This window comes from Ranitomeya variabilis, chromosome 5 (genome assembly GCF_051348905.1).
Source record: "Ranitomeya variabilis isolate aRanVar5 chromosome 5, aRanVar5.hap1, whole genome shotgun sequence".
Classification (NCBI taxonomy): Eukaryota; Metazoa; Chordata; class Amphibia; order Anura; family Dendrobatidae; genus Ranitomeya; species Ranitomeya variabilis.
In genome coordinates, this window is record NC_135236.1 from 12,231,028 (window position 1) to 12,257,642 (window position 26,615).

At 46.3% G+C, this 26,615-nt stretch overlaps 1 protein-coding gene across 1 annotated transcript in view; it reads left to right on the forward strand.

The window, feature by feature from the left end:
• The window catches only part of LOC143774200 (alpha-2,8-sialyltransferase 8E-like), a 225,962-nt gene that overhangs the window by 179,964 nt on the left and 19,383 nt on the right, over positions 1–26,615 (forward strand). Inside the window, exons 5-6 of the mRNA XM_077261574.1 lie at positions 493–602; positions 17,785–17,871. Coding sequence (XP_077117689.1) covers positions 493–602; positions 17,785–17,871 — 197 coding nt within the window. The remainder of the gene's footprint in view (positions 1–492; positions 603–17,784; positions 17,872–26,615) is intronic.

The window sequence follows — 26,615 nt, forward strand, 5'->3', positions numbered from 1 at the left end:
GATGGACCTGAACATCCATGGGTCCACCCATCATTAGTTATCTTTAACTTTTGGTCTTTTAGAGATCATTTCATTTTCTACTTGCCTAACTGTTCACAATAAAATTAATTATGACCAGGGGTGCCCAAACTTTTATAAGCCACTGTATATAATATCTGAATATATTGTGTGAATATATAGTATGTATGTGTGTGTGTGTGTGTATATATATATATATATATATATATAATTTTTATATACACATACAACATTTCAAGAGTTTGTTTTGTTACTTTGTACTTGATATTAACTCTTTTGCCTCATTTTAATATCCATTGACTCTTTTCTTCTTCCTCTTTGTTCTCTTTTTCTTTCCCTCTATCACTTTCTCTTTTCCTCTACCTTTATTTCCTTCTGTTTATCTCTCTCTTCCATTTCCTCTTCTCTCTCTTTCTCACTCTCTCTAACTTTCCATCTCTCTCTCTTGCTCCTTCTTCTCTTCTTTCCTGACAGACATCTCCATTTACTAAACCCATCAGAAGTTGTGCGGTGGTCGGTAATGGCGGCATCTTGAAGAGCAGCTTGTGTGGTGCTGACATTGACCAAGCAGATTTCGTGTTCAGGTAAGCATGAAATGACCCATGATATCCCAGATCACCAAGCTGAAAACTACCAGGTCCTCCTCTGGTGGCTCAGTCTGCAAATGGTCTCCAAATCTTTTAATTTCTTATGGTTGATATTAGTTAGGCAGGTGAGACCTTAAGCAAGTACGTCATTAACTTCTGCCATTTGGCACTTGGATACTATTAATGCAGGAAGTTATTGAAATGTACAGATCACTAAAACAAATGCCCAGCGCCAATTCTCACATTGCCAAAGATTGCATCAACCAAAGAGTGGGCTCATATAACGTCTGGTGCTGCACGAGCCTTCTCATAATGCCTTGCAGCTATGATAATCCATAGTCAAGTGAAGGCAAGTTGGCGGCTCCATCGCAAAGACGATGAAGCATGAGAGCAGGGAAAGCAGGGGCCATTTTTGGATTTTATAGTCTAGGGTTAGGGGATGAGAGCACACAAGTCGTTACACAAATGAATTGAAAGGCCTAAATTAGTGGTGTACTACTTCAGCACTGAAGAACATGTGACAGGAGTGACTTAGTCTCAGTGTGTTTACAATAGTATCAAGATTCAAGTGATAGGGAGGTGCAAAACCTGCAGAGTCAGTGTGATTGTGAAGGTGCGGGACCTGCAGAGTCAGTGTGATTGTGAAGGTGCAGGACCTGCAGAGTCAGTGTGATTGTGAAGGTGCGGGACCTGCAGAGTCAGTGTGATTGTGAAGGTGCGGGACCTGCAGAGTCAGTTTGATTGTGAAGGTGCAGGACCTGCAGAGCAAGTGTGATTGTGAAATGATTGATCTGAAATATAATGCTACACAACATCATAAAGTGAACCTGTCTCACACTTTACAAATGCACATATAAGGTATTTAAGGTCAACTGGAAGGTAAATAGTCTTTATATACTGTATAGGCGGCTTACAGGAGCAGCAGGCACAGGAAAACAATAAGTTTTTTTTCTCTCTGCACCAACATGCTACCAGTCTTTGGGTCTAAAGATGTTACAGTCACTCTTCACTATACAGTGAGTGTGTCTGTAGTCACTCCCCTGCACTGTGATTGACAGCTGGCTCTGCACACACACGCTGCCGAGCAAGCTGTCCATCAAAGTGCAGGGTAGTGACTACAGACACACTCACTCCAAAGTGAGCATTAAATGAATCTGCTTCCTGCATCGCCCCAATGACTGGAGCGAGTTGGTGCAGGGAGAATAACACTTTATTGTTTCCCCTCACCTGCTGCTCTAACAAGCCGCCATAAATGCTATGTATATTAAGAATAAGCCTAAATCCGCAGGTCCATGGCGTTTTTAGATGGCACGACTTTCCTTTAATTGCACCATGTTCTAAATTCTTGATGCCGTGTAAACCAGGAGGGCAGTTTTAGTCTCCTTAGTACTGATACCAAGGCTGGTCTGACGGAGAAAGCGTGCTTCCAGGCTGGTGAGGTGGTGGTGGATGAACCACAAGTCACATCTTTTTTCCATTTATTTCTCATTTCTTTTTGTAAATAAGTTCATTTTAAAAGAAAAAAGCAAACTCCCAACATTTCGGAAATGTGTAGGCCAATGTCTACTTCACAAAGTTTGCTTGTTTTATAAGTTCTAATATTGCTATGTGCTGTAATAGTCCAATATTACATCTGTCCACGTCACACAAATTCAGTGGCCCAATACTGGTGCCGGTTTTGGGAACGTGTACATTCTTCGATTTTCTTGTCATGTCCCATTCAGGTGAGGGTGTACTAATTAATGGTGAAATCTTTATAACAAAAGATGCACATTTCACTTTTTACGTATTTGATAATAAGTCCAATTTAGCAACAATGCCCCCCCACGACAATGCTACACAACGCATGTTCCTTCCTTGGTTAAGGATTTTTAACATAAGGGAGTGAAGGTAAAATGAAGAAATGTAAGTTTCATGTTTTGTAGCCATATTTTACCAGCGCAATGAAACAACTGTACTCACAACAATCCAGCAGGCTGATACTGCATCTTTTTAACCCTGCGTGTACTTGTAGAGATCGCAGGAACACGGGATGTCATCAGGAGGCAGATCAATAGTTAACAGTTTTATTTACCAATAAGCACACTCCACATGGGGAGTGATAGATGGCAGGGTAGTGATAGGAAATAGGGCACAACTGGGGGACTGACAGGTTAGGACAGGGATGGATGATAGTTCAGTAACTAAAGAGGTGAAACTTGTAGTCTTCTTGTGTGCGGCACCTCAGGGTTCCACCGATGGTACCGACAGCAGCGGCAGGTGATGTCTCAATGATGTACAGTGGGGCAAAAAAGTATTTAGTCAGTCAGCAATAGTGCAAGTTCCACCACTTAAATAGATGAGAGGCGTCTGTAATTTACATCATAGGTAGACCTCAACTATGGGAGACAAACTGAGACAAAAAAATCCAGAAAATCACATTGTCTGTTTTTTTATCATTTTATTTGCATATTCTGGTGGAAAATAAGTATTTGGTCAGAAACAAACAATCCAGATTTCTGGCTCTCACAGACCTGTAACTTCTTCTTTAAGAGTCTCCTCTTTCCTCCACTCATTACCTGTAGTAATGGCACCTGTTTAAACTTGTTATCAGTATAAAAAGACACCTGTGCACACCCTCAAACAGTCTGACTCCAAACTCCACTATGGTGAAGACCAAAGAGCTGTCAAAGGACACCAGAAACAAAATTGTAGCCCTGCACCAGGCTGGGAAGACTGAATCTGCAATAGCCAACCAGCTTGGAGTGAAGAAATCAACAGTGGGAGCAATAATTAGAAAATGGAACACATTCAAGACCACTGATAATCTCCCTCGATCTGGGGCTCCACGCAAAATCCCACCCCGTGGGGTCAGAATGATCACAAGAACGGTGAGCAAAAATCCCAGAACCACGCGGGGGACCTAGTGAATGAACTGCAGAGAGCTGGGACCAATGTAACAAGGCCTACCATAAGTAACACACTACGCCACCATGGACTCAGATCCTGCAGTGCCAGACGTGTCCCACTGCTTAAGCCAGTACATGTCCGGGCCCGTCTGAAGTTTGCTAGAGAGCATTTGGATGATCCAGAGGAGTTTTGGGAGAATGTCCTATGGTCTGATGAAACCAAACTGGAACTGTTTGGTAGAAACACAACTTGTCGTGTTTGGAGGAAAAAGAATACTGAGTTGCATCCATCAAACACCATACCTACTGTAAAGCATGGTGGTGGAAACATCATGCTTTGGGGCTGTTTCTCTGCAAAGGGGCCAGGACGACTGATCCGGGTACATGAAAGAATGAATGGGGCCATGTATCGTGAGATTTTGAGTGCAAACCTCCTTCCATCAGCAAGGGCATTGAAGATGAAACCTGGCTGGGTCTTTCAACATGACAATGATCCAAAGCACACCGCCAGGGCAATGAAGGAGTGGCTTCGTAAGAAGCATTTCAAGGTCCTGGAGTGGCCTAGCCAGTCTCCAGATCTTAACCCTATAGAAAACCTTTGGAGGGAGTTGAAAGTCCGTGTTGCCAAGCGAAAAGCCAAAAACATCACTGCTCTAGAGGAGATCTGCATGGAGGAATGGGCCAACAACAGTGTGTGGCAACCTTGTGAAGACTTACAGAAAACGTTTGACCTCTGTCATTGCCAACAAAGGATATTTTACAAAGTATTGAGATGAAATTTTGTTTCTGACCAAATACTTATTTTCCACCAGAATATGCAAATAAAATGATAACAAAACAGACAATGTGATTTTCTGTATTTTTTTTTCTCAGTTTGTCTCCCATAGTTGAGGTCTACCTATGATGTAAATTACAGACGCCTCTCATCTTTTTAAGTGGTGGAACTTGCACTATTGCTGACTGACTAAATACTTTTTTGCCCCACTGTATGTGACGAACGGGGATCCAATGGTGGCACCGACAACAGCGGCGCGTGATGTCTCAATGAAGTCTTTGAGGAGAGAGTAACTTTCCCATGCCCACGTGTGTCTGGCACGGTACTGAGTCCAAAGTATGAACCCTCTGAATGAGACGTCGCTCTGCGGTGTATACTGATCCTGAGTAACAGCGTACAGGCCTAAATGCCTGTGTCTCACGGAGTCGCACACTTGGAGCAGTCTCCGACGTGAAGTCTGAGTCACCTCCAGGCTTGGAGGATGGCGAGGGATTGCCGGTTAGTTGTCCACCAGTGGGAGAACTGTATGCATGGATGCTGTTAAGTCAGTTTGTACATGCGTATCCTTCTGCGCTGTCAGTGGAGACCGCACCTGTCTCACCACTCAACTTTCCCTCCCGGGCTTTGTCTCCTCTCCCGTGCGCCGTGCTGTTTATCTCAGCCAAGCCTACTACAGTCAAATGCAATGGTTCATCCTGGAAAGAATGTCTTCCCCAATGCAACATGGGTGACAGCCCCGGCAGTTCTAGAGCTGGTGTGAGAAAGGTACCCCCGTACTGGTTCTTCCTCTTACATTCCCCCTCTCTTTTAGCTCGCCATTGCACGGGTGAGCATTTCTTTATCTCCCTACAACACTCTTCCAGTCCTTGAACTATTTGCCGCCAAACAAACTTGTCTTGATTGTAGCGAATAGGGGGTATGCCTGCGGTGGAATGTTTGGAGCACCGTAAAGTAGAAGGAGTAGTAGAGTCCAATGGAACAACTGAATCAGGTTGTCCTCGGGGACTGGTAGACATACTTTCCTCAGCTGAATTGTTGATGTCGGACTCTTCTTCTTCATCTCTCATGAGAACTGTTGGAACTTCATTTGGAGCATCCAGTATCTCCTGTTCAGGGGTGGGATCCCTAGATAAGCAAGGCCGCAACATGTTCCGGTGAACTATGCGAGTAGGAGCACCTTCTTTCCCCTCAGACTGAATTTCATATACAGGTCCTCTAGCTTTGACTCTTCGTTTCACCCGACATGGGTTCTTCTCCCACCGGGACTCCAGCTTGTCACGAGGACACCTCTCTCGTACCAGGACACGGTCCCCAACTTGTAGAGCTGTCCCAAGTAAGGATGTTCCAGTTCTTGGAGCTTGGTCTGTACCAGTCGATGTAAGGTCTGCAACCGATGTCGATGTTCACAAACCCAGGTAGAAACCCCCGTCCGTGGGTAGTCTTCCTCAGGCTCTATTTCCAGTTCTGTAATCCCCCTCCCTGGAAGACTTAACAGAAGAGTGTAAGGCGTGTGGCCAGTGGTACTGTGTTTTCGGTTGTTGTATATCCACACCAGCTCGGCCACATATTCAGGCCATAGGGCCTTCCTATGCTCTTCCAAAGTTCGCAACATCTGGATTAAGGTGCGGTTGAACTGCTTGCAGGACCCATTTCCTCCATCACTTTTCCAAGGAAATAGGTGCCCTGATCTGAGTGTATGCGTTTTGGACACCCGTACACCTGAATGAAGTTCTTACAGCTGGCATAGGCGGCCGATTTGGCCGTTGGGTTCACGCATTGGAGTCACAACAGCAAACTTTGTGAAGTGATCCGTCATCACTAAGCAATGTTCGTATCCTTGATGTGCTGGGCCAATGGTCAGATAATCTATCATTAGCAACTCCAGTAGAGCAGACGTCCTTATGGCTTGTATGGGGGCCCTCTATTCAGGTGGCTTAGCCTACTCGCACCTCCAACAATGTTGACAAGCTTCTTCCACTGCTGATTTCAAATGAGAATGATATACCAATCACTGTAGCCACTGAATGATTTTCTCTGGTCTGAAATAAGCCCCTCTTTTCTGTGCTTCTGTGGCCACTTGGGACAGCAACATCTCACAAATCAATGTTTGTCAGATGGCATTCAGTTCCCATCGCAGTAGAACTTTCTGGTACAGAATCCCATCACTTAATTGCAGACTCTCCCAGTGTCGCACCATCCGCAGGACACCAAAGGACAAAGCATCTCTCTATTGCTGACTGGTTAACTGCCTGGAAGACACCCATTGTCTAAGTTGAGCCAGTTCTTCATCCTCCTGTTGTATTCGGACCCATTCATCACAGAACTGTCCCAGTAGACAGGCTTGAGTCGCCTTCTGCACCTGTTGCAACGTGGCTACCACCATCCTGGCAGTATCTCTGAATATAGGAACCTCCTCAGCCTCCAATTCTTGATCGCGGTTGGGCCCAGATTTCCCATAGTCCACTCGGGACAAGGCATCAGCATGAGTATTCTCTGCTCCTCACTTGTAAGTGATTTTGTAGTGGAATTTCACCGTCCGGGCGACCCAGATCTGTTCCAGTGCCCCAAGTTTCTCTCTCTCCAAGTGAGCCAATTTATTGTTGTCCATACGCACATGGACTTCGGAACCAGACAGATACTCAGCAAACTTTTCCATCATCAATGCCAACAACTCCAGCTTAAAGAACTGTAGTTTACTGCATTCCTTTGTCATGTAGGGACCGACTCACATAGGCGATCACTCGCTCCTCTCACTTCTGGATTTGGTACAACACTGCTCAGAGTCCATGCAGACTCCCATCTGTATGCAGAATGAATGGCTGCGTGAAGTCAGCATAGGCCAGCACCGGGGCACCTGTCAAGGCCAATTTCAGGACTTGAAATGCTTCCTCTTGTTGTTTGCCCCACTGTACAGTCCTGTTTTTTTGCACTCGATGGTACTCCCTTTAATAACTCCACCAGTGGGTTCACGATGTGGGAGAAATTCTTCACGAAGCGTCTGAAATATCCCATGAGTCCTAGGAGAGCTTGCGCGTGTTTCTCGGTTTTTGGGGTAGGCCAATCTTTTACCGCAGCAATCTTTTCACAAGATGGTCTCACTTTTTCTGTGGAGATGACATGTCACAGATATTTGATTTCAGTGCAAAACAAATGACACTTCTGAATCTTCACTTTTAGCCCATGTTGCTGCAGGCGACTCAGTACTCGTTCCAGTCTCTGAAGATGTCCTTCAAACGAGGGAACAAAAACAATAATGTCATCCAGATAAAGCGGGGTGGCTTCAAAGTTTAAATCTCCCAAGCATCTTTCCATGATCCGCTGAAACGTGCCTGGGGCGTTGGATAAGGCCGAATGGCATCCGATCAAATTCAAATAACCCCATGGAAGTATGAAGGCTGGTTTGGCTCGGTCTTGCTCGGACATAGAAACTTGCCAGTAGCCACTGGCCAGATCCAGGGTGGAAAAGTTCTTAGCATTCCCCAGAGCAGACAAGGACTCCTCAATCCTCGGCAATGGCTACGAGTCCCGCACCATACAGATGTTGAGTTTGCGGTAATCCACACATAAAGGTAATCTCCCCATCCTTCTGCACTATTACGATAGGGGCAGCCCAAGCTCTGGCTTTCCAGAATCCATCCACTCTGGAGAATCTGAGACAGCATACCCTTCACCTCATGGTACTATACATTTGAGGGGGGATCTGACGATAACGTTCTTTTATGGGTGCGGTATTTACAGTGGGAAGCTCACGGGTGATTGCCGTGGTTCACCCAAAATTGTCCTCGTGTTTCGCAAACACATCGTGGTATTTTCCTAACAGAGCCTCCACCTGCTGTACTTGTTGGGGAGTGAGTTCAGTCAGTTCTGCTTTCATCTTTTCTAGAATCCGATGTCCCTCTTTCAGATGTCGCGGGCCAGGTGACAATGCCGCATCCACGGTCACCATCCAGGGATCTCCTTGTTTAACGGTTGGCTGTGCGGCCTGTGGTAGCATCAACTCTTCTGGCATGCCCATGACGTGGCCCAATTCACTCATAGGGGGTTAGGTTTTGTCTCCCCCAAATTCACACAGCTTACAAGCACTGCTCAGTCTCGCACCGTGGCTAACGTTCGTGCTACAAGAATTCCTGGTGGTAGCTAGTCAGGATTGCTCGGCTCAATCTGAACTTCCACACCTTCCAGGGGGTACAAGCCCAGATTGGCAGGTTCAGCACTGTTTGACCTGGTGGTATGACTCAATTGAATGAAGTAGGGGCAATTACCTCCCCAAGATCATCCCTCCACTGGAGGTCTCTTGAGCTTGAGTTGCTCTAATTAGCTGTTGATAAAAAAATTTCTGGGGCATTTGAGTACCCCATTGTTTAAGGAATCTATCTGGGGACTCATGGATAAGGAGACTTCCAAACTCTTTCAGCGCATTCATGCCCAGTGTGACAGTATGTTCCTTGTTGGCCTCTCCGGCTGTCAGCACCACCCCTTTTCATCCCAAGTCTTTCCCGCAGACCACTATATTCATCCAGACCACCCCTGCGACTGAGATGGGAAATTGATTGGCCGCCATGAACTTGATCATCGGGCACCATTCAGGCCACATTGCTTCAGTAAAATGCCGGCAGAAGTATACTACAGGCATTGTGGCCACCTGAGAGCTTGTATCCACCAAACAGTGTCCAGCTCATCCGTTCATCTCTACCCAGACTAGGGGGCACACAGGCACCAGATTTGTGGGACTTCTAGTACTCCTTAATGGAACAGGCTCCGGGCTGCATCCCTCTGGCTCTGGGCCCCTTAGTTTAATGGGCGGTGCTGGAGAGACCTTCCTCTTTTGGTGCACCACCGGGCCACATGTCCTAACTCTCCACAGTTATATCACGCAGGAGGCCCTCCACTGCGGCCCATTTTCATCCCCTGCTGGGGAACAGGCTTTTGACGATTTTCAGGCCGGCTGACAGCTACGGCCGGGGTCTATTTAATCTCAGCCAATTCGTGCACGCCTCCCTTCCTATTTCAGAGAAGGTCATACTGGGATTGACTATCAGGCATTACCGTAAACCCTGCTTCAGCATCACGTCACGTAGGCCTGTCATTAGCTGGTCTCGCAGCACTACGTCAATGGATCCTATGCCTATCCTGTCTTTGTGAACAATTGCAGTATGAAGCTCCTGTAGCGCAGTCATAAATTGGATCACCATCTCCCCCTCTCTTTGAACCCAGCCGAACAGACAGATGCACAACTCTCTCTTACGTCCATAAGGTCCCCATGCATCTGCTCAAGTATTAGTATGACTTTATCCAGGGTGTCCCTCATCTGTGGGGGCCGGAGCATGACAGAGTCCCTGGCCTCCCCGTCTAAAGCCATCACAGCCACCTCTGCTTCTAGGGCTGGAGTCATGGGATGCATCCTCCTCATACCCCATATACGCTCAGTCCTACTCCAAAGCATGGTATTTGTTATGACCTGGTGGTTAAGGAGCAACATGGGATGAGCTCTGAGGAGATGGTATCTTTACTGACCGCAGTTCCTGAACCTAACACAACACTAGAAGTAGCCGTGGAATGTTCCTGTTACTCCCTAGACATCTCATCACAGCCGGAGAACTAACTACACGTAAAGATGGAAACAGGAAAGCTATCTTGCCTCAGAGAAAATTCCCAAAGGACAGACAGCCTCCCACAAATATGGACTGTGAGTGGAGAGGGAAATGACATACACAGAATGAAACCAGGATTTAGCAAAGGAGGCCACTTCTAACTAGATAGACAGAATAGGAAAGGATACTGTGCGGTCAGTAGTAAAAGCTAAAAAATCCATCACAGAGTTTACAAAAAATCTCCACACCTGACTAACGGTGTGGAGGGCAAATCTGCTTCCCCAGAGCTTCCAGCTTAACTGAATATAGAATACTGACAAGCTGGACTAGAGCAAACATAAAATGAGCTGAACGATTAAGTCCACAGCAAGTGGACAACAAATGAACATGTAAGGACTTATCTTTGCTGAACTGGACCGACTATCAAAAAAATCCAAGGAGAGATCTGAATCCAACCAAGAAACATTGACAGCTGGCACTGGCTGAAGATCAGAGCCAGGCTAAATAGCAGAGCAGGAGAGACGATCAGTGGAAGCAGCTGCTAAGCTAAGTCCAAGGAGCAGCAGTTCCACTTAAAACCACTGGAGGGAGCCCAAGGGCAGAATTCACAAAAGTGCCATTTACAACCACCGGAGGGAGCCCAAGAACGGAATTCACAACAGTACCCCCCCTTGAGGAGGGGTCACCGAACCCTCACCAGGGCCCCCAGGCCGATCAGGATGAGCCAAGTGAAAGGCACGAACCAAATCGGCGGCATGGACATCGGAGGCAACAACCCAAGAATTATCCTCCTGGCCATAACCCTTCCACTTGACAAGATACTGAAGCCTCCGCCTCGAAAAACGAGAATCCAAAATCTTCTCAACCACATATTCCAACTCCCCCTCAACCAACACCGGGGCAGGAGGATCAACAGAGGGAACAACGGGCACCACATATCTCCGCAACAAAGATCTATGGAAAACATTATGGATGGCAAAAGAGGCAGGAAGGGCCAAATGAAAAGTTACCAGATTGATAATCTCAGAAATCTTATAGGGACCAATAAAGCGAGGCTTGAACTTAGGGGAAGAAACCTTCATAGGAACATGACGAGAAGATAACCAAACTAAATCCCCAACACGACACACACCGACGGCGGTTAGCAAAACGTTGAGCCTTTTCCTGAGACAACGTCAAATTGTCCACCACATGAGTCCAAATCTGCTGTAACCTGTCCACCACAGAATCCACACCAGGACAATCAAAAGGCTCAACCTGCCCTGAATAAAAACGAGGATGAAAACCAAAATTACAAAAAAAAGGCGAAACCAAAGTAGCCGAACTAGCCCGATTATTAAGGGCAAACTCGGCCAACGGCAAGAAAGCCACCCAATCATCCTAATCAGCAGACACAAAGCATCTCAAATAGGTTTCCAAGGTCTGATTGGTTCGCTCAGTCTGGCCATTTGTCTGAGGATGAAACGCCGAAGAAAAAGACAAATCAATGCCCATCCTAGCACAAAAGGACCGCCAAAACCTAGAAACAAACTGAGAACCTCTGTCAGAAACAATATTCTCCGGAATGCCATGCAAACGAACCACATGCTGAAAAAACAATGGAACCAAATCAGAGGAGGAAGGCAATTTAGGCAAAGGTACCAAATGGACCATCTTAGAAAACCGGTAACAAACCACCCAGATAACAGACATCTTCTGGGACACAGGAAGATCCGAAAAAAAATCCATGGAAATATGCGTCCAGGGCCTCTCAGGGACCGGCAAAGGCAAAAGCAACCCACTAGCGCGGGAACAGCAAGGCTTGGCCCGGGCACAAGTCCCACAGGAATGCACAAAAGAACGCACATCCCTCTACAAGGAAGGCCACCAAAAGGACCTAGCAACCAAATATCTGGTACCAAAAATCCCAGGATGACCAGCCAACACCGAACAATGAACCTCAGAAATTACCTTACTAGTCCATCTATCAGGAACAAACAGTTTCCCCACTGGACAGCGGTCAGGTTTATCAGCCTGAAATTCCTGAAGCACCCACCGTAAATCAGGGGAGATGGCAGAATGAATCACCCCCTCCTTAAGAATACCAACCGGCTCAAGGACTCCCGGAGAATCAGGCAAAAAACTCCTAGAGAGGGCATCAGCCTTAACATTCTTAGATCCCGGAAGATATGAGACCACAAAATCAAAACGGGAGAAAAACAGGGACCATCGAGCCTGTCTAGGATTCAACTGCTTGGCAGACTCGAGGTAAATCAGATTCTTATGATCGGTCAAGACCACAAGGCGGTGCTTGGCTCCCTCAAGCCAATGTCGCCACTCCTCAAATGCCCACTTCATAGCCAACAACTCCCGATTGCCTACATCATAATTACGCTCCGCAGGCGAAAACTTTCTGGAGAAGAAGGCACACGGTTTCATCAAAGAACCATCAGAACTTCTCTGAGACAAAACGACCCCTGCCCCAATCTCAGAAGCGTCAACCTCAACCTGAAAAGGAAGAGAAACATCCGGCTGACGCAACACAGGGGCAGAAGTAAATCGACGTTTAAGCTCCTGAAAGGCCTCAACAGACGCAGAGGACCAATTCATCACATCAGCGCCTTTCTTCGTCAAATCGGTCAGGGGCTTAACCACACTGGAAAAGTTGGCAATGAAACGGCGATAAAAATTAGCAAAGCCCAAAAATTTCTGAAGGCTCTTCACAGACGTGGGTTGAATCCAATCATGAATGGCTTGGACCTTAACAGGATCCATTTCTATAGCCGAGGGAGAAAAAATAAAACCCCAAAAAGAAACCTTCTGAACTCCAAATAGGCATTTAGACCCCTTCACAAATAAAGTGTTAGCACGAAGGATCTGAAATACCATCCTGACCTGTTTCACATGAGACTCCCAATCGTCGGAAAAAACCAAAATATCATCCAAATATACAACCATGAATTTGTCAAGATAATTCCGGAAGATATCCTGCATGAAGGACTGAAACACAGATGGGGCATTAGAGAGCCCGAATGGCATCACAAGGTATTCAAAATGGCCTTCGGGCGTATTAAATGCAGTTTTCCATTCGTCACCCTGTTTAATACGAACAAGATTATACGCCCCTCGAAGGTCAATCTTAGTAAACCAACTAGCCCCCTTAATCCGAGCAAAAAAATCAAAAAGCAAAGGTAAAGGGTATTGGAATTTGACCGTGATCTTATTAAGAAGGCGATAATCAATACAGGATCTCAAGGAGCCATCCTTCTTGGCAACAAAGAAGAATCCCGCTCCCAACGGTGACGAAGAGGGCCGAATATGCCCCTTCTCCAAAGACTTCTTAACATAACTCCGCATGGCGGCATGCTCTGGCACAGACAGATTGAAAAGTCGGCCCTTAGGGAACTTACAGCCAGGAATCAAGTTAATAGCACAATCGCAGTCCCTATGAGGAGGAAGGGAGCTGGACTTGGGCTCATCAAATACATCCTAGAAATCCGACAAAAACCCAGGAACTTCAGAAGAGGGGGAAGAGGAAATTGACATCAAAGGAACATCACTATGTACCCCTTGACAACCCCAACTAGTCACAGACATAGATTTCCAATCCAGCACTGGATTATGTACCTGTAACCATGGAAAACCCAGTACAACCACATCATGCAAATTATGCAACACCAGAAAACGACAATCTTCCTGATGTGCTGGAGCCATGCACATGGTCAGCTGAGTCCAGTACTGAGGTTTATTCTTGGCCAATAGTGTAGCATCAATGCCCCTTAAGGGAATAGGGCTCTGCAAAGGCTGTAAGGAAAAACCACAGCGCCTGGCAAATTCTAAGTCCATTAGGTTCAGGGCAGCGCCTGAATCCACAAATGCCATGACAGAAAAGGACGATAATGAGCAAATCAGGCTAACAGACAAGAGAAATTTAGGCTGCATAGTACTAATGGTAACAGACCTAGCGACCCTCTTAGTACGCTTAGGGCAATCAGAAATAGCATCAGCAGAATCACCACAGTAAAAACACAGCCCATTCTGACGTCTGAATTCCTGCCGTTCTGCTCTAGTCCAAATCCTATCACATTGCATAGGCTCAGGACTCTGCTCAGAGGACACTGCCATATGGTGCACAACCTTGCGCTCGCGCCGGCGCCGATCAATCTGAATGGCTAGAGACATAGATTCGTTCAAACCAACAGGCGTGGGGAACCCCACCATAACATCTTTAAGGGTTTCAGAAAGACCCTTTCTAAAAATTGCAGCCAGAGCATCTTCATTCCATTTAGTGAGCACAGACCACTTTCTAAATTTCTGGCAGTATAATTCTGCCGCTTCCTGACCCTGACACAGGGCCAACAAGGTTTTTTCTGCTTGATCCACAGAATTAGGTTCATCATACAGTAATCCGAGCGCTTGAAAGAATGCGTCTACATTAAATAATGCTGGATCCCCTGACTCAAGGGAGAATGACCAATCCTGAGGGTTTCCACGCAGCAGAGAGATGACAATTTTCACCTGCTGAATGGGGTCACCAGAGGAACGGGGTCTCAAAGCAAAAAACAATCGGCAGTTATTTTTAAAGTTCAAGAACTTGGATCTATCCCCAAAAAACAAATCAGGAGTAGGAATTCTAGGCTCCAAAACCGGAGTCTGAACAACATAATCTTGGATACTCTGTACCCTTGCAGCAAGTTGATCCACATGAGAGAACAATCCCTGAACATCCATGTCAGCGCCAAAATCCTGAACCACCCAGAGATTAAGGGGGAAAACAATACAAAACAGGCTGCAGAGAAAAAAAATTGGTTCAGAACTTTTTTTTTCCTTCTTTTGAGATGCATTCAATACATTGCAGGCCAGCTGTACTGTTATGACCTGGTGGTTAAGGAGCAACATGGGACGAGCTCTGAGGAGATGGTATCTTTACTGACCGCAGTTCCTGAACCTAACACAACACTAGAAGTAGCCGTGGAATGTTCCTGTCACTCCCTAGACATCTTGTCACAGCCGGAGAACTAACTACCCCTAAAGATGGAACAGGAAAGCTATCTTGCCTCAGAGAAAATTCCCAAAGGACAGACAGCCCCCCACAAATATGGACTGTGAGTGGAGAGGGAAATGACATACACAGAATGAAACCAGGATTTAGCAAAGGAGGCCACTTCTAACTAGATAGACAGAATAGGAAAGGATACTGTGCGGTCAGTAGTAAAAGCTAAAAAAATCCATCACAGAGTTTACAAAAAATCTCCACACCTGACTAACGGTGTGGAGGGCAAATCTGCTTCCCCAGAGCTTCCAGCTTAACTGAATATAGAATACTGACAAGCTGGACTAGAGCAAACATAAAATGAGCTGAACGATTAAGTCCACAGGAAGTGGACAACAAATGAACATGCAAGGACTTATCTTTGCTGAACTGGACCGACTATCAAGAAAATCCAAGGAGAGATCTGAATCCAACCAAGAAACATTGACAGCTGGCACTGGCTGAAGATCAGAGCCAGGCTAAATAGCAGAGCAGGAGAGACGATCAGTGGAAGCAGCTGCTAAGCTAAATCCAAGGAGCAGCAGTTCCACTTAAAACCACCGGAGGGAGCCCAAGAGCAGAATTCACAAAAGTGCCATTTACAACCACCGGAGTGAGCCCAAGAACGGAATTCACAACAGGTATTACTCCCAGTGAACTTCGGGAGGTTATTTAACATGGCCCCTAGGGAGATGCTGCATCTAGGTCCCCCTCCAACTCCTTGATCCTGCCACCTCCATACCAATGTATGACATTCTGCCAACTACACCAAGTGTAGAGATCGCAGGAACGCAGGATGTCATCACGGACAGGAGGCAGATCAAGAGTTAACAGTTTTATTTAACAATATACACACTCCAGGCAGGGAATGATAGATGGTGGGGTAGTGATAGGAAATAGGGCACAACTGACTGCCAGCCCCTACGCACGTTTCACGTAGGCGTAGGCTTCTTCGGGGGGCGAAGCGCGCACAGGGGCTGGCATTCAGGACACATCACAGTGACCAACATGGGTAAGGATCAGTTTGTGACCTTCGACTACATTGTACACTACCCATAGGTATTGTCATGTCAGACGCTGTTCAGACCAAGTCTTCCGACAGACAGCGGTAATTCCGCTTTTGTCCACTATGCCCTCATTGGCGTCGGCTAGATTTTATCTAGCTGGTCGGGGGTTAATTTAGCTGGTGCTCGGATTGGAAGCTGGGCCATGCCCACTGCCTTTAAATAGTTCTCCTGAACATTGGGCATCGCCGATTTATAGCTTCTGTCTTGTGCGTTGATATCTCGGTCTGGAGTGGTGAGCTAGTAGTTGGAGTATTGTTGCTGGTGGAGTATTCCCCTTTGTCTTATTTACTCCTTCCTATATTTGTATTTATTTTGCCCTGCGCATTTATAGTGTATTCCTGAGTGACTGTGGCGTGGTGTATATTTTCCATTATCCCTGTCTGTGCTACCTGTGGGTATTGGTGTATTATCTTTTCACTGGGTGGTGGGCCGTGGTTTCAGCCTAGGGTTGAAACAGGAGACAGGGCGAGGGTCGAGGCCTAGACATGCACACCATCAGTGTAAACTCTAGGTAGAGGGTCAGTCAGGATTTCCCTAGTCTGAGGGAAATTGCAGGGGCCCGGGTTATTAAACTCTTGCCCACCTAGTCTTCCCGTGACAGGTATAATACAGTGCACAGCAAGGCGTGATTACTTTTTGAACTTGGTCCTACCGGTCACCTATTGGTAATCAGTGATGTTTTCCTGACTTAAACTTTTTTCCTGTGTCCTTCCCTTAAATTTACCTGTAATACTTTTGTAATGATTGATTTTGTAGGATATTTTGTGACTCACATTATGTTTTTGCACTAATAAAAATCATTTTTTGTGCATACTTTATGACTCCAATTTTTTGAATTTTTCATAAGAATATAACTTTGAGTGTATTAGGAGGAAGGGATTGGAAGGTGAAGGGAGTGATGATAAGATAAAACCCGACAATAATACTGAAATAAATATAAGACCGCTTATAAGACAAACACTCTTCACAGTCACTCATAGATTTTTGTCTTAATGAAGAGGTCGTGTGTGACCTTGAAACGCGTTGACCTGTAAACTTTTTAAAAAAATTCATTGAATTTATTCTGCAGCTCAGTCCTTATAAACAGTGCAGTTGAAGACACCGCCTTCTTACTTTTCATTTACCTACAAATGCAGCATTCTTTTGTCAAAGAGGAGGAAGAATAGTGTTTTTGGTATAAAAAATAATTGTAAAAATCCATTGAGTTCTCATACGAACATTGAAGCATGAATTAAATGGAGCAAAAGTTGGCTATGTGACCTACATATGACCCTTGTCTTCAGCTGGAATAATGATTAGATGGATGATACTATCCATGCCACCCAAAAATTGTGATAGGAAACATGACAGTAATATCCCTTATCTATTGAACTCACACCTATCACAAAAAACAAAATTAATATCTGGTAACCTTGCCCAGCAAAGTCTGGGACATTGTCTTTTTTTGCTTTAAAGTCTGGAAGAGACTAATTGCACAAGGACAGAAAAGTGTCTTCACATCAGTCTTCTGGTTCATATTCAAACTGACCACTTCAAAGGAAGCGGCTGCATCACAGATCTTCTGTTCAGCAGGTGGTCATTGAGCAAGTGGGAGGAATAGATTGTCAGCTCTTCTTCCCGTGACCCTGATTGACAGTTCATAGTGATGGTCCTATGCTCAAAATGAAGGTGACCGTGTGCTTAATTTGTAAATGCAACTGTATCATGCATTCACAGGTGCATGTCTCATTATATTGGAACCTGATGCAGGTGTGAGATGTAGGCACAGGGGCCCTCCACTGTTATTGTTCATTCTTCATGTGACTATCCCAGATTATATTTTTGATCTTTTAACATTTATTTTCTAGGCTGAACTTAGCTCCACTGAATTGGACTCAAGATGTCGGGACTAAGACGGACATTGTCTCTGCAAACCCAAGCATCCTAATAGATAAGTAAGTGTCTGGGATGGTTGGCCAAAGAAAATTAGACATCAATGAAAATATTTTCATATTACAAAGTAATGACATATCTCGAACATATTCCAAGCCTTTTTGATCAGGGGTGATCAAACCTCTGGAATACAAAAATGTCCAGGAAATGAAGGTGTCCCAGCTGATTCCTCTCCATGTACTACTGCCTAGAGTCGGTGTGGGAAATTGCTGCCTAGTTCTATTGAAGAATTTTTGGGCACAATGAGTGACCCAGCAAGAATAAGGTTCAGAAACAAAATAAAAGGAGTCACAGCACTACACTAGCAGGGTGGCCCCTTTATGCTCAGCATCAATGGACGTCCCAGAAATCAAAACTTCACCATTCATAAAGTTATGATGACTATGCAAGCACTGAGGTCCTGGGTTCAAATTCAACCAAGGACAACATCTGCAAGGAGTTTGTATGTTCTCCAAGTGTTTTCAAGGGTTTCCTCCGGGTTCTCCAATTTCCCCCCACACTTCCTAGACATACTGATGGGGAATTTAGATTGTGAGCCCTAATGGGGACAGTGGCGATAAAGTCTGTAAAGTGCTGTGGAATTAATGGCGCTACAGGTTCGTCTCACAAAATGAGAATATCATCAAAAAGTGAATTTATTTCCGTTCTTCAACACAAAATGTGAAACTCGTATATTATATGGAGTCATTACACACAGAGTGATCTATTTCACGTGTTTATTTCTGTTAATGTTGATGATTATGGCTTACAGCCAATGAAAACCCAAAAGTCATTGTCTCAGTAAATTAGAATACTTTATAACTAGAGATGAGCGAACCCGAACAGTAAAGTTCGGCGTGCGTAATGAACACCTACTGTTCGGGCACGTATACAGAACACGGATTTCACCAGGAAGTCCGTGTTACTGTTCGGGTTTGGCTGCCCGAACATCGGGTGTTTGTGGTGCTGTCATGTACATACAGCGCGGCAAATACCGCTACTGATGGGCGGAGAAATCATAACTGCCGGTCAGAGAGCCACGGTTCCCATGATGTCAAAAGATAGCGGGAGCGCTCAGCTGTAGTGTTGAGCATTCCGATACTGCAAATATCGGGTATTGGCTGATATTCACTGTATCGGAATTCCGATACCGAGTTCCGATATTTTTGTGATATCGGAAATCGGAATCGGAAGTTCATATAAGTTCCCAGTCATCTTCGGCGTGTGCAGTACGTATGGTTCCCAGGGTCTGGAGGAGAGGAGACTCTCCTTCAGGCCCTGGGATCCATATTCATGTAAAAAATAAAGAATAAAAATAAAAAATATGGATATACTCACCCCTCCGAAGGCCCCCGGCTCTCACCGGTGCAACCGGCAGCCTCCGTTCCTAAGAATGCAGTGAGTGTAGGACCTGCGATGACGTCGCGGTCTTGTGATTGGTCGCGTGACCGCTCATGTGACCGCGACGTCATCGCAGGTCCTTCACTCACTGCATTCTTAGGAACGGAGGCTGCCGGTTGCACCGGTGAGAGCCGGGGGCCTTCGGAGGGGTGAGTATATCCATATTTTTTATTTTTATTCTTTATTTTTTACATGAATATGGATCCCAGGGCCTGAAGGAGAGTTTCCTCTCCTTCAGACCCTAGGTACCATCCAGGATAGCTTCCGATATTTGTGTCCCATTGACTTGTATTGGTATCGGGTATCGGTATCGGCGATATCCGGTATTTTTTGGATATCGGCCGATCCAATCCGATACCAATACTTTTGAATATCGGAAGGTATCGCTCAACACTACTCAGCTGTGATTGGAGGTATAAAGTTTACCTCCGGTCACTGGTGTCAGCTGATGGGACTTAATTTATTTAAATAATTAAAAAAACACCATGGGGAACCCTCTAGTCTTGATAATTAGCCTGTCATGTCGGACGCTGTTCACTCTAGGGTGTCCGACAGTCAGCGGTAACTCCTCATTCGTCCACTATATTCTCAGTGGCGCCGGTTAGATTTGATCCAGATTATCAAGGGGTTAATCTGGTTGGTACTCGGGTTGAAGGCTGAGTCACGCCCACTGTCTTTAAATAGTTTTGCTGGGCTTTGGGCGTCGCCGATTATAGCTTCTGTCTTGTGCTTGGTTATCTCTGTCTGGAGTGGTGGTCTAGGAGAAGGCGTATCGTATCTGGTGGTGTATTTCCCTTTGTCTTATTTTCTCCTTCCTATATTTGTATTTGTTTTGCCCTTTGCATTTATAGTGTATTCCTGTGTGACTGCGGCGTGGTGCATATTTTCCGTTATCCTTGTCTGTGCTTACTGTGGGTATTGGTATGTGGTTTCTTCACTGGGTGGTGGGTGGTGGTTTCAGCCTATGGTTGAAACAGGAGTCAGGGTGAGGGTGGAGGCCCAGACATGCACACCATCAGTGTAAACTCTGGGAGAGGGTCAGTCAGGGTTTCCCTAGTCTAAGGGAAATTGCAGGGGCCCGGGTTATTAGCTCCTGCCCACCTAGGCTCCCCGTGACATTATAATCGGCCACATTTTTTTTTTCCATGGATCCCATGACTTCTATAACCCGCCAGTTGGAGGCGCTGTCCCTGCAGGTCACTGAGCTGAAGGGAGCAGTTCAGCAACAGGGTCTTGTAGTATCTAATGTGCAAGCTGAATCTGCAGGCAGAGTTGCTGAGCCAAGGTTTCCTTTGCCTGAAAGGTTTGCTGGGGAACGCAGTAAATTTGCTACTTTTCGTGAATCTTGTAAACTATATTTTCGTATGCGCCCGATCTCCTCAGGTAATGAGGCTCAGCGTGTGGGTCTGGTGTTGTCATTACATTAACGGGGATCCTCAAGCATGGGCATTTTCTTTACCTTCTGATTCTGCTGCATATAACTCAGTGGAGAGTTTTTTTTCTGCTCTTGGACTCATTTCTGAGGATCCTGACAGAATGGGTCTAGCAGAATCTAAAATTCGCGCTATTTGCCAGGGGGAATGTATGGAGGAGGATTACTGTTCTGAATTTCGCCGCTGGGTGGTGGACACACAGTGGAATGATCCTGCGCTGCGGAGTCAGTTTGTTCATGGGGTTTCAGGAAGGGTTAAAAAAGCCCTTCTGATGTATGAGACTCCTGCTTCTCTAGAATCTGCTATGAGTCTGGTTATTCGTATTTATCGCCGTCTGTGTCAGGGGGTGCAAGAGACGCCGCTGATAGGAGAGAGCGTAGGCACACGTGAGGTTGCTGCAGGTGAGCCCACGGAGCCTATGCAAATCGCAGGGGTGTCACATGTGAAGTATCATGCCCCTTTGCTCAGGAAGCAGAGAGCCTGTTTTTGCTGTGGTAAAACTGGTCATTGTGTTAATGCTTGTCCTCTGCTATCTAAGAAAAGTGCAATGGCGAAAAAACTACGAAGCTCAGAGGGTGTAGAGGAGTCCGATCTGAGTTTATGCATGTCCTCCATAGTGGTTTCTCAATGCATGCTCCCTGCCAGGGTTGTGGTCGCTGGCAGAGAGCTACCTATTACTGTGTTTGTGGATAGTGGTTTCGCCACTAACCTCATTGATGAGGAGTTTGCGCGCACAGCCGGTTTCAGGATCGAAAAACTGCCTCATCCTATCCGGGTGGTCACCATCAATGATGCTCCTCTCCCACAGGGGGAGATTACTGAGTTTGTGGCTGAGGTTAAACTCCACATTGGGGTCCTACATGCTGAGCAAGTTACATGTAAGGTGCTCAGTAGTGTTGAGCGATACCTTCCGATATTTGAAAGTATTGGTATCGGATTGTATCGGCCGATATCCGAAAAATATCGGATATTGCCGATACCGATACCCGATACCAATACAAGTCAATGGGACACAAATATCGGAAGTGATCCTAGATGTTCCCAGAGTCTGAAGGAGAGGAAACTCTCCTTCAGGCCCTGGGATCCATATTCATGTGTAAAATAAAGAATAAAAATAAAAGATATACTCACCCTCTGACGCGCCCTGGTTGTAACCGCTGCAACCGGCAGCCTCCGTTCCTAAGAATGAGTGAGTGAAGGACCTTCGATGACGTCGCGGCTTGTGATTGGTCGCGTGAGCGGTTACGCGACCAATCACAAGACCACGACGTCATCGCAGGTCCTTCACTCGCTCATTCTTAGGAACGGAGGCTGCCGGTTGCAGCGGTTACAACCAGGGCGCGTCAGAGGGTGAGTATATCCCCATTTTTTATTTTTTTTCTTTATTTTACACATGAATATGCATCCCGATTCCCGATATCGCAAAAATATCGGAACTCGGTATCGGAATTCCGATACCGCAAATATCGCCCGATACCCGATACTTGCAGTATCGGAATGCTCAACACTAGTGCTCAGTAATCTTCCTGCTCAAATGGTTCTGGGTTTTCCATGGTTGGCTGTACACAACCTGGTTATTGACTGGAAAACTCAGGACATAATTCAGTGGAGCGGATTTTGCCAGGAGAATTGCTTGGACACGTGTGTGTCCGCTGTGACTCCTAGCATTCCTGAGTCACTGCAGGACTTCGCGGATGTGTTCTCAGAGAAGGGTTGTTCAGAATTGCCACAACATCGCCCCTATGACTGTACTATTAGGCTAAAACCAGGGGCCAAATTGCCGAAAGCAAGGATGTTTAACATCTCTGGTCCTGAGAGGCAAGCCTTAAAAGACTACATCGCTGAGAGTCTGAGCAAAGGGCACATCAGGCCTTCGTCCTCGCCTGTTGCAGCGGGGTTTTTCTTCGTTAAGAAGAAAGATGGTGGATTACGCCCGTGTCTGGATTTCAGGGAGTTAAACCATATTACGGTTCGTGACCCATACCCTATGCCACTGATAACTGATCTGTTCAATCAGGTGGCTGGTGCTAGGTGGTTCTCTAAGCTTGACCTCAGGGGGGCATTCAACCTCATAAGAGTCCATCAAGGTGATGAGTGGAAAACGGCTTTTAATACTCCTGAGGGTAATTTTGAAAATCTGGTGATGCCATTTGGTATGACAAACGCGCCTGCTGTTTTTCAGCATTTCATAAACGATGTGTTCTCTCATGTCATGGGAAAATTCGTTATTGTGTAAATTGATGACATTCTCATCTATTCATGCAACCGTGATACTCATTTAGAGCATGTTAGGCAGGTGTTACAGCTGCTCAGAGAGAATAAGCTCTATGCTAAACTGGAGAAATGTGTATTTTCGGTTCAGGAGTTGCCTTTTTTGGGTTATATTGTGTCCGCTTCAGGGTTCAAAATGGACGCCGCTAAGGTGCAAGCGGTGCTGCGCTGGGAACGTCCTGATAACCTAAAAGCGCTCCAGCGGTTCCTTGGGTTTTCTAATTATTATAGAAAGTTAATTAAGAATTTTTCTATCATTGCTAAACCACTCACTGACATGACGAGAAAAGGTACCGATTTCTCCGCCTGGTCTGAGGCTGCTGTGCGCGCATTCGAGTTTCTGAAAAACAGTTTTGCTTCAGCTCCCATTCTGGTGCAACCGGATGTATCGAAACCATTTACTGTGGAAGTCGATGCATCTGAGGTTGGAGTGGGGGCAGTGCTGTCTCAAGGCTCATCCTTGAGCGACTTGCGTCCATGCGCCTATTTCTCCAAGAAACGGTCTCCCGCCGAACGTAACTACGATATAGGCAACAGGGAGTTGTTGGCTATCAAGTTGGCTTTTGAGGAATGGTGACACTTTTTGGAGGGGTTGGTTCACCAGGTTACTGTTATTACCGACCATAAGAATCTGCTGTATTTGGAGTCAGCCAAGTGTGTGTCCCCCAGGCAGGCTCGCTGGGCATTGTTTTTCACGCGGTTCAACTTTTTTGTCACTTACCGACCTGGGTCTAAAAACACTAAGGCTGATGCTTTGTCCAGGTGTTTTCCGGGGGGAGAACCTCGGGAAGAATCGGTACCCATCCTCCAAAAGGGTGTTGTTGTCTCGGCTCTCACAACCGAGGCTGAGACTGAGATTGCCGAGGCTCAGGAGGACGTACCTCCTGAGCTTCCCGTTAACAAATCCTTTGTACCGCTCCATCTTCGCCTAAAGGTGTTGGGTGAGCATCATGATGCTGTCCTGGCTGGCCATCCAGGGGTTAGGGGTACCTTGGAGTTGGTGTCGTGTCGGTTTTGGTGGCCCAAAATCCGACAGGACGTGGTCTCATACGTGCCAGCATGTACCACGTGCACTAGGGCTAAGACGCCCCGCTCCTGTCCTGCTGGCACACTACTTCCTCTCGAGGTACCCAGTAGGCCATGGACGGAGATCTCTATGGATTTTATCACAGACTTGCCTTCCTCTGCTGGGAACACGGTCATCTTGGTGATTGTTGATCGTTTCTCTAAAATGTCGCACTTTGTGTCTTTGCCTTCGTTGACTAACGCTAAGACTCTGGCTCAGGTATTTGTGCATGAGGTGGTCAGACTTCACGGGGTCCTGTCTGACATCGTGTCTGATAGGGGTACTCAGTTTGTGGCAAAATTTTGGAAAGCATTTTGCTCACGGTTGGGGATCAAGTTGTCGCATTCTTCGGCATTTCATCCTCAGTCAAATGGTCAGACTGAGCGTATGAACCAAAATTTGGAGCAGTACTTATGCTGTTTTGTTTCCGACAACCAGGAGGCTTGGTCAACGTTCCTTCCTTTGGCTGAGTTTGCTATAAATAATCACCGCCAGGAATCTTCTGGGGAGTCTCCGTTCTTTTGTGTTTACGGGCATCATCCTCAACTTTGCACTTTGAGTCAGGGGGGCTCTTCCGGCGTTCCGGAGGAGGACATGTTAGGAGCACAACTGTCATCTGTCTGGAGGAAAGTGAAACAGCGCCTGTTGAGCGTGGGTGCGAGGTACAAACGTGTGGCTGACAGTAGACGTGTGCCAGGTCCGGACCTGGGTGTGGGTGACTGGGTGTGGTTGTCCACAAAAAACGTAAGACTTAAAATACCATCCCTTAAATTAGGTCCTAGGTTTATCGGTCCGTTTAGGGTCACCGCCATCGTTAACCCGGTAGCTTACCGATTGAAGCTCCCTTCGGTATATAAGATTCACAACGTGTTCCACAGATCATTATTAAAAAAGGTGGTGGGTTCTGTGGACACAGTGTCGATGCCTCCTCCAGTCTTGGTGGATGGCAATTTAGAGTTTGAAGTCTCCAAGGTGGTTGACTCTCGTGTGGTGCGCCGCACATTACAGTACTTGGTACACTGGCGTGGTTATGGGGCAGAGGAGAGGTCTTGGGTATCAGCTTCGGACATACATGCAAACCGGCTGGTCAATATGTTTCACCGCCGCCATCCGGACAAGCCGGGTCCTATAAGTCGTGAGGGCCCTGGGGTCCCTCGTAGAAGGCAGGGTACTGTCATGTCGGACGCTGTTCACACTAGGGCGTCCGACAGTCAGCGGTAATTCTTCATTCGTCCACTATATTCTCAGTGGCACCGGTTAGATTTGATCCAGATTATCCGGGGTTAATCTGGCTGGTACTCGGGTTGAAGGCTAAGTCACGCCCACTGCCTTTAAATAGTTTTGCTGGGCTTTGGGCGTCGCCGATTATAGCTTCTGTCTTGTGCTTGGTTATCTCGGTCTGGAGTGGTGGTCTAGGAGAAGGAGCATCGTATCTGGTGGTGTATTTCCCTTTGTCTTATTTTCTCCTTCCTATATTTGTATTTGTTTTGCCCTGCGCACTTATAATGTATTCCTGTGTGACTGCGGCATGGCGCATTTTTTCCCTTGTCCTTGTCTGTGCTAACTGTGGGTATTGGTATGTGGTCTCTTCACTGGGTGGTGGGTGGTGCTTTCAGCCTAGGGTTGAAACTGGAGTCAGGGTGAGGGTGGAGGCCCAGACATGCACACCATCAGTGTAAACTCTGGGAGAGGGTCAGTCAGGGTTTCCCTAGTCTAAGGGAAATTGCAGGGGCCCGGGTTATTAGCTCCTGCCTACCTAGGCTCCCCATGACATAGCCTTGCTGAAGCTGACAGCTGGGGTTTGCAGCCCCCAGCTGTGATTTTTGTCTGTCTGGTTAGCAAAAATACAGGGGAATCTATGCCTTTTTTTCTTTTAATTATTTATTTACAGCGCAGGAGCAGCGGATGAATACTCTCATCCTCCATTCCTGCTCTCGCTGTTATTAGCGGCAGCATGCATTGGCTGATGGGTGCTTTAGTTCCATCAGATGACACCAGTGACCGGAGGTAAACTTTATACGTCCAATCACAGCTGAGTGCCCCCACTGACTTTTGACAGTGTTGGAATCTCGGCTCTCTGATATCATCCCTGCCGATCACAAGAGGTGTTTACTGCGCTGGCATGCACATGATAGCGGTGCAAACACTGGATATTCGGGCCCACCATTCAAGCGAATGCGGTCCGGGTACTGTTATGGTACCCGAACCCGAACGTTTTTTAACTGTTTGGCTGAACAATCTGGTCCCAAACATCCAGGTGTCCGCCCATCTCTATTTATAACACCAGCTTAAAAATGATTTTAAATTCTGAAATGTTAGCCTCCTGAATAGTGATGAGTGAGTGTACTCGTTGCTCGGGTTTTCCAAAGCACGCTAGGGTGGTCTCCCGAGTATTTGTTAGTGTTCGGAGATTTAGTTTTTGATGCCGCAGCTGAATGATTTGCGACTATTAGACAGCTTGATTACATGTGGGGATTCCCTAGCAACCAGGCAACCCCCACATGTACTCAGGCTGTCTAGTAGCTGTAAATCATTCAGCTGCAGTGATGAAAACTAAATCTCTGAGCATTCATAAATACTCGGAGACCACCCGAGC